Genomic DNA, 8,841 nt, shown 5'->3' with positions numbered 1-8,841 from the left:
AAGGCCTCAACTGGTCTTTTATCCCGTCCTGTCATTTACCCTCTACAGAGAAGCCCATCCTTCTTGGCTTCAGTTCCATGTTTACGCTGGCAGGCCTGCATTTGCTCCTGCTGCCTGTGACAGCCATTAAAATTAGCTCACGCAGTGCCGTAATGGTGAGCAGCTGTCACTGCGCAGACAAGAAGGGTAAAGTGCAGCATTACTGGAATGTATTGGACTCAGAGAGGGAGGAGGATAATATCAGGACCATCATTACTGTCTGGCAAAAGTCTTATAGTTGTACTTTGATACCAGACAAACATGCACTGCTTTGGTCTGCATCACTTCCTAAACAGACCATTTTATCAGCTGAGATTTATTTTGATGGTTCTGAGCATGGAGAATTTAACTTTGGTGTCCACCTTCCAAAACAAAATACACAAGATGGTCCGCTTCATTTCATCCTCTCAGTACACACTGAACCTTTTATAATGCACGTGAGCAGTGTATTATTTACTTTATGAACGCAACCTTAGACACATTTGGATCACAGTCACGACACGCGTTGCAAACCACAGTCAAGAGTCACGTGCTGAGCCAGTGTGTATTTAGTAGTGAGAGTGAGAAAACACCCTGAGAAGGTCAATAAATACAAGGCAATGTCCCAAACACCTCTGTGGCCTGGAGGCAGTGCTTTACCCAGTGTGAGTGAGTCAGGCGATTTGACTTCGATGCACTGAACTGACCAAAAGGACATCTCGATTCAAACTGTAAACTGTAACTGAAATGTATTTTACCACATTTAAACAATATATACTCTAGATGTACCAAAAAAAACATTAGCTGCTTAATTAAATAAAAAAATTATAATTGAATAAATTAAAATGCTGGGTAAGAGTTCAGTCTGTTGTCAAGTTGCTGTGAAAATGCTTGGGATTTGTGTCAATACACGTATTGATCTTCTGTCTTCTGCAGTCTCCTCTAAAGACTCACAGCAGCGTCAGTGGCCACCAGAATCACATATCATTGGGTGTGTTTTTGCCTTGAAAGATCAATTAACCACACAGGAAGTTGGGAAGAGGGTGGAAGGTCCCTCCTCACTGTCATTTTTAAAAATAAACATGCCCCCGTGATGACTGGCATGTGACTTCCTGTGTCTGGCTGCGAGATTGAGCCTTTGTAGTCACATGACGCATCAACATCATAACACCAAGCAAGCGCACGGAAAAACACTGCAAAACGATCCTGCCCTCCATCACATGTAGATGCAGTACGTACACTGTGTGAAATGTATCATTAAACAGAATTAATAAATCACCCCCCGCTATAATACACAACTTATTTTAATACCTTGGTGACTGGAAAAATTGTGAAAATGTTTCTTAACTTTAAAAGAATTCATGAATGTTATGTTATGTGTTGCCATGAGGAGCTGATCCCTTAGGATGCCGTCAGTTAATCACCGTGAGCGGTCACAGTTAACTTGTATAAATTACAAGCTGTGATCTCAATAAATCACATCCAGGCTCAGACAGAGACGACTTTGTCTCTTTCTGATTTCACAGATTGGTCATACATTTGGATTTTGCCTTCATTTTGAGAACTACATAGTTGTTAATATGGATGAAAAATACAGTTATAATGCATATTTTCCCATCACTTTTAATGATATGCTGGCCTCATGTTTAGGTATACTGCGTTTGCTGCAGCTTAAATGGTTATGGCTTTGACGATGCATAGTTAAGAGATGCAGAAGCAAATCCATCCATTTGAACATGAGTGACATTTTTGGGTATGAATTGGCTCTTTCTGAGTATTAACTGTATGTGTGGTGACAAAACAGGAAAAAGGAAACTACATGTAACTGAAACAAAGACTTGTATTTGTAACCACAAACAGTGTGACCGTCTTGAAAGAGGAAATGCACTTATTGGCAGCTTTTTTTTTAAATAATAATAATAATAAACTTTATTCATACAGCACTTTTCAAAACAAAGTTACAAAGTGCCTTACATGGTTGAACCAGGATTAAAACACTTCAGGACTGAGGCAAATAAAATCAAGCAATTAAAATAATACAGAAATGAAATGGAATAAACAAAGATAAATACTAATGATGAAGCAGATAAGACATGTTGGCAATGAAACTGTGTGCTAGAATTAATAAAAAGCTTCTCTGAAAAGATATGTTTTGAGAAGTGATTTCAAAGATTCAGCCTCAGCTCGTCAGGCAGGGAGGTCCAGAGCTGAGGGGCCTTGACTGCAAAAGCCTGGTCACCTTTAGTCTTGAGCCGGGACTCAGGAAGAGCTAACAGAGCCCTGCCTCATAGAGGAGCAGCAATTCAGCAATGTAGCTGGGAGCTGAACCATGAAGTGCTTTCAAGGTGATGAGTAAAATCTTAAAATCAATTCTAAAACTGACCAGTGAAGAGAGGCTAAAATCATTTATCGAAATGAAGCGCTCCTTTCTCAAACCACACTTAAGGCTTCTGTGAAAAATAACAAACACCATCCTCAGTCAACAAATCGTTTTCCATCATTGTCAAAGTAGATGTAATATTGCACACTAATTACACTCTCCTTCTGGGCACATGTTGCTTCTAATTTGCTACGGAAAGTGCCTCACGTTTACCATTCCCTGCTTAGTATGTACAGACTGTAGGTGACTGCTGTCGGCACCTGAGGTGAGAGTAAAATAAAGCTGAAGCTCTGCAGAACGCAAAGCATTTTGAAAATACAAACCTAAAATGTTGCGGTTGTTTCATCCCTTTTGCCCTGTTCTGCCTGAATGAACAGAACTGAAACGTTGTAAACACAGTGAGATGATTTCGTTGTCTCAGTCCAGCTGCCTGTCTGAGTCCCCCTTTTCTCACCCTGGCCCCTTGCCCCCCCCCCCCCCCCCCCCTCCCTTTGTGGCTGCAGTAGTTTGACTCCTACAGGCTGTTTGAGTCATGCTGGCTACTGGCCTGGCATCCACCTTCGCAAGCCACAGCCCAGTTCAGTCTGGATCCAGTCTCATGAAGTGTGCTCTGCCCAGATTGTGTTACAGCTGTCACGATCCGTTTTTAAGTGCACATAACTAGACTGTTTGGAGCTTTACAGAGGTTACTTCTATCAGCTGAAAAGTACTTTGATATTGTTTTTCATCAAGGATTTTACGCAATATTTACAGAACTGCATACGTTTATATAAAAGCAAAAGAAACAAAACATGTTATTCAAGGAGTTAATCCACCTGGTTGCTTTTTTTTGTGTCGAGCAACGTGATAATGGGGTACTTTATAGAGTTAACAACTTCAATATGATGTAATTTTCTGATTGAAAAGCAATAAACAAAGAATTCATTACCTTTTCATGAAATGAAGATTTAAAAAAAGGATGTCTTACTAATATTTGCTACTGCATTTAGGCAATATTTGACCTTTTTACTGTGTGGGACAATGTCATTTAGCATTTGCAAACCATAATTTGACAAAATTGTGTGCCACCTAAAGCAAGACCATGTACATTTTTTAGTTATGTCCTTAACAAATGGTTGGTTTGGTTTTAGTGTTGGGCTTTGTTTAGTATTGCAAGTGTATATGAGCTGTAGGTCACAAGAGCAAATGTCAAGATGATTAGAAACATTGTGAAAAATTCATTATCGTGGAACACAAATGATTGGCTCAGTTTTTCAAAAATAGACCAGTTGTTTTTTTACTCCTCTTCATCTATTCAAGTTGTTTTTTTATAACATAGGTTATATGGTATACAAAATTTGTGCAAAAAGCCATAATAGTACAACTACCACAAAAAAAGGTTAATATAAGCTGAAAACACACACCAACAAGGCAAATGTCCCTGTCCTTCAGAGTGTAATCACACAGTTGGCGTGACCCTCCATCCTGATCTGACTGCTCAGAGTCTTCCCATTAACTCTGTCATCATCACGTTAAACCTTCTGCCACTGCCGGGAGGAGGGAGAGCCAATCTGAAGACCAGCGAAAAAGACCTGGTAACGGTGCTTCCACATGATGAAGGCACCGACGGCACAGACGAGTGCTTGGACCAGGTTCAGCACGATCTGGAGCAAGAAGTAGAAGGTGAGTGTCCCGGTGATCGCCTCACAGTCGCTGACTCCCTCGTAGGTGAAGATGCGGGCGACTGGGTCATCTTGATCCTGCTTGCACACGCAGTCTTCTCCCATCTGCTCACAGCTGAAGCTACTAGTCTGTGAGTAGTGGTGTCCAGCGAAGGCCGTAACCAGCACTGAAATGACCAGGCCGATTGTACACAGGACAAAGTACAGGAGCTGTAGAGGACAAGTCAAACGTCACGCGCTTTTACCTTAAAAAGCTTTGATCAGAAAACTTGATGTGTTTTTCAGACTAGAAATCTGTCTCCTGCTTCAGTCTGTTGTCTCATGATTAACCCAGAGTGCCAAAACTGTAGCTTAGGAACAGACACGCTGGCTCGGTGCCTATAGCAAGTTGAAAAGAGATTACCCACGATACTACGGGGAAAGTCTGACCCTTAGAGTAGCAGCTCTTAGCACACAGGAGACACAGCACATGCAAGGCTGCCCTGAAGCTACAGCCGCTTCCCACCTTCAGTGCATGTCCTGTGTGACTATGTTGAACAACAGACAGTGTCTAAAAATACAGTTGTAAAATGTGACAGAGGCTTTGTGTTGTTTATGCAATTGCACAATCTCAACAACACTAAACCTTCATCTTAATCCATTGCTTATATAACCAGAGCCCTCATTCGCTGGTCTATTTTGCTCTCAGTTACATGCTGCTTATGGAATTATGCAAGTGATGAGCGGGTGCTTGATCTGAAATGGCATTTATGTTAATTTTGGAACAGCTGTGACATCTGGAGTATGGTTGGTTTTGGGGAAATGCATGGAAAGCATCAACAAGTACTTTGTTGAATATTATCAGCTACTTCATGAAATGGAGATGATCTGAAACCCCCAAAGTGGGTAGAAACTGAAAGGAGTCAACACTCATATTTTTGCTGTTTACAGCCCATGTGGTGTCCTTGAGCACTTTGTAGTGAGCGCTTACAAACTAAAAGAACTAATGTTTGAGAAGCTGAGTGTTGTGACACAATAAATAATTATGTGAGGGGGTCATCAGAGAGCCAGGACCCTCATCTGACAACACTGTAAGACTTAACTTCAGAAATGTCCCCACTTACAGCACATTTTCTACTCACTCAACTTGTTGCTTGTCTTGCGCCAAGGGCAATTTGAATAAATAAACGAGCTGATGACTGTAAAGCCATAAATTCTTAAACTAAATATGAATATAGTAAGGCCATGAGATTGCTTAGCGGTTTGAATTAATGGCACTAATAAATTAAAGCACATTTGTTTTCAGGGCCAGAGAAATAGTCACTGCAGGCTAATTGTAGCAATTCTGGCATACACATTATTAACTAAATGAGTACTTTATTTGACTTTATTTTTGATACAACAGCACTTATGGATGAGAAAGTGAGGAAAAAGGATAAAGACTGCAAATATAACACTACGGAGTAACACTCCTTATCATATTTCAAAAATATGCATCATTTCTACTACTACTACTTCTTATAAGACCATTTAATATTTCCACTGTCTGCTTTGTAAACGTCGTACATTAAGATGTAAAATCCCCTGTAATTGTGGTGATTCAGACAGTCTGATGGCATTTAAAACTATACAATACAGACACACTTGGTATTGACTTTTTATCATGCCTTTCTGCAAAGACCACTTTGCAAATTAGCTGCACTTCTTAGGGTAAAATACTTTTCAGATGTTTTGAAACACTCTCTTCACAGCGTATGTACATATTTGAACCTGGTATGCACACACGAGCTAGACAAGAAAAAGAGGATGCTGCATCCAAGGACCTGCTTCTCAGTATCGAACAATGGTGGACTGATTTTAATTGCCTCGAAATTCCAACTGCATATATTGTGCAGCTAATTAAGCTGTATGATCAAGTCACATTAATGAATGCACTCATCCACTCATAGGAATCCCTGCAGAGCTCTTTTAAACAAGAATGCAGTTAAATGCCTTTCTCTATTTGCCATTTACAGTTACAGTTCCCTAAGCAACAGCCATCTCACGATTACAATGAGACAGTGAGTAAAACATTGTTCTCTGCAAAGGTTCTCTTCTCTGGCTGGAAAGTACCCTGATCAATCTGATCATTCACTGTGATTTGTTCGCGTTTACTTCTGCGTACAGTGTGTCAGCGTGTGCGTAGACTGACCTTGCAAATGAATTGCATAGACGTTCTCTCATCGGGGATGTAGGTGATACAGTACAGGATAAAGCCCAGGATGGAAACTAAACACAGCTGCAACAACACATCAGAAAATATTTGACATGGTTTGGTTAGATTCAATGCAATAAACGCATACATTTGCACCTTGTGGCTTTTATACACACACACACACATATGTGATGTACAGTACGTGTTTGCTGTTTTTCAGTATAGAAACAAGAATCTTGTTCTAGAAAATATTTTGTACGCAGGTTTTCAGGGGTGTCTGTTAATATTGCATGATTCAGAAGTAAGCTGTCATCTGATTACATTACGATCTCTCTCTCCCTCTCTCTCACAGACACACTCACACTCTCTATCTCTTCAGTGCAATTGGAGTCTTGTGACTAACGTGCAGCATCTTATTTAAATGTTTTTCCCAGGTTCTTAAGCACTCAGGAGTCTCTGGAAAGTTCTTGATGACCTCAGTGTTTTTCACTCGGCTGAATCTCGTGAGGATCTAACTCGGGATGTTGGTGTCCAGGGTTGTTTTTCGAGAGCAGATGGCGTCTGTGATAGGCCGGGGAGGGATCCAAACAGGAACAACACGTTTGTTTTCACCAAAATGTAACCTTAAATCTTATCCCAAATTATGATAAATAAGGTTGACTTTTTTATTGTTTTATACTGAAGTCCTAAGTGCTTTTATTGCTCACACTTTAACTTGCTTTTAACCTGTTATATGTTTTCATTGTTTACAGGTGTCATTTAAACATTCTTCTCTTATTCTTTAAATGAAACTTCAACTGCCATGATTTTTTACACGTCAAATGACATTTCAGTTGTTTTCATGGCTTAGACATCGACTGAAGTGTCAGCTTCTTTCATCTCTCACACTTCAGCTACTTTCACTCTTTCTCCTCAACTGTTAGTTTAACTACTCTAAGACATCGACTGATATTTCAGCTTTCTTTAACTCTTACACTTCAGCTACTTTGAGCTGCTGCTCCTCTACTGTTCACTGTTTAACTACTCTTTGCTTATAAACAAACTGACGACTCAACTTCCTGCAGGGCTTAAACTGAAATTACACGCTTTCAGCAGTTGCATTGATTTCATGATTTCAACTGACACCTTGACCCCTCTCAACACTTACACTTCTTGCATCAACTTAAACTGCAACTTCCATCAAGATGTCTTAAAATGACATTTCCTGGTAACTCGGTTGTGAGATTACACACATTATTACACACATGAACCTGATCAAAATATACAAATGATCTTTAACTGTCTGTATAGTCAAACTTTTGTTTAAGTAAATGTAATGGTGGTCTATTTATGTGTGGGTGTGTATTAATAAGGCAGATGGTAAGGATGACGAGGTGTAAGCAAGCGCAGTATGCACGTCACATTTGCGAATAACAACAAGGTATTTAGATGCTACTTAGGTGCTCAAAGGTCAGACGCATCAGAAATGGGAGACTCAGGGTCCATGCATGTCATAAACATGTAAATGTAGTTGCTGATGTTAGAGCGTAAGGATGGAGCTTACAATGATCCCAGCCCAGTGTGGCGTCTCCCTGGGCAGGAGTGAGGGGCTGATGGCCAACATAAGGAAGGCCACGGCTGTGACGGCCACCCCCAACAGCAGCTGGAGCAGGGCGACGAGCAGAGGGAAGCGACAGACTCTGCACTTATGGCCGTCCTCTGGTGCTGGGCTTTCATCTCTCTTCTTCTTACCCTCCTTCTTGTCTGAGGAACCTTTCTGCCCCTGCCCCATTTCTCCACCTTTCTTTACACTCTTTTCCCTCTCTGTACTCTCAACTTGTACTGTTGCAGTATTTGGGGTGGATGAGCCTGCCTGCCGTCTGCCTCTCTCCCCTTCTCTTCCCCTCCCTGCCAGGGCCTCCTCTCACCATAAGCCCGGCTCGGCTGCTATTTGGAAACAGGGAAGGCTCTGAACTAATATGGAAAACATTTGGACTGGATTCCTAAAGCGGCTCCAGTGCCACATATAGAGCAGGCAGCATACTGTGGAGGAAAGGAAGAGGAGGGAAGAGGGGAGGGGGGGGCAGGAAGACACAAAGGGGGACTCCAACATACGACTGTGAAGTGATTTCACTTGTAGTCACATTAAAGACAAGACAGGAAAAGTACAGAGGCAGATCAGCAGGTACGAGTTAATGAAAAGCCAGCGCAGAGGAGGTCACACTTCATTTGAGAACCAGAGTGATTGGATCATTCTTTGTCAGCACTGTTACACAAGAGAGCCATATGCTGCCAGCCAGAAAAAGTCACATGACTCACAGGAAGAGGTAATGTGATCATAAGGCATGTGAGGGCATCATAGGGGCTCAGATTTGAGTGTTTTTGAGCACTTTATTGTTCACAAGAGGGGAACAGGTGTCACCGACAATCAGATTAGCTTAGTAATCACTTAGTACAGTCATTTATAAAACTATTGTTATCGTATTTTGATGGAAGGTTCTGGATCTTGCTTACTTTTATCACTTGTAAATATAGCAATAACAATATAGCAATAACATCAGAGTTATTTTTATTCTTTGGATAGGAATTGTTCAAAAAAAGTGACAGAACCTCGTTTAGAAATTCTCCGG

At 41.0% G+C, this 8,841-nt stretch overlaps 1 protein-coding gene across 1 annotated transcript; it reads right to left on the bottom strand.

Annotated features, from left to right (window-relative positions):
* Positions 1-3,758: 3,758 nt before the first annotated feature.
* Positions 3,759-8,003, bottom strand: sspn (sarcospan (Kras oncogene-associated gene)). Its single transcript, XM_070908042.1, has 3 exons — positions 7,776-8,003; positions 6,230-6,316; positions 3,759-4,269 (listed from the first exon to the last, which is right to left on the bottom strand). The coding sequence occupies exons 1-3, from the start codon at positions 8,001-8,003 to the stop codon at positions 3,910-3,912; spliced, it is 675 nt and encodes a 224-aa protein (XP_070764143.1). The 3' UTR covers positions 3,759-3,909.
* Between the last annotated feature and the right edge of the window lie 838 nt (positions 8,004-8,841).

This window comes from Enoplosus armatus, chromosome 6, assembly GCF_043641665.1.
Source record: "Enoplosus armatus isolate fEnoArm2 chromosome 6, fEnoArm2.hap1, whole genome shotgun sequence".
Taxonomy (NCBI): Eukaryota; Metazoa; Chordata; class Actinopteri; order Centrarchiformes; family Enoplosidae; genus Enoplosus; species Enoplosus armatus.
The sequence above is the reverse complement of the archived record's forward strand: the minus strand, read 5'-3'. Positions and strand labels throughout refer to the sequence as shown.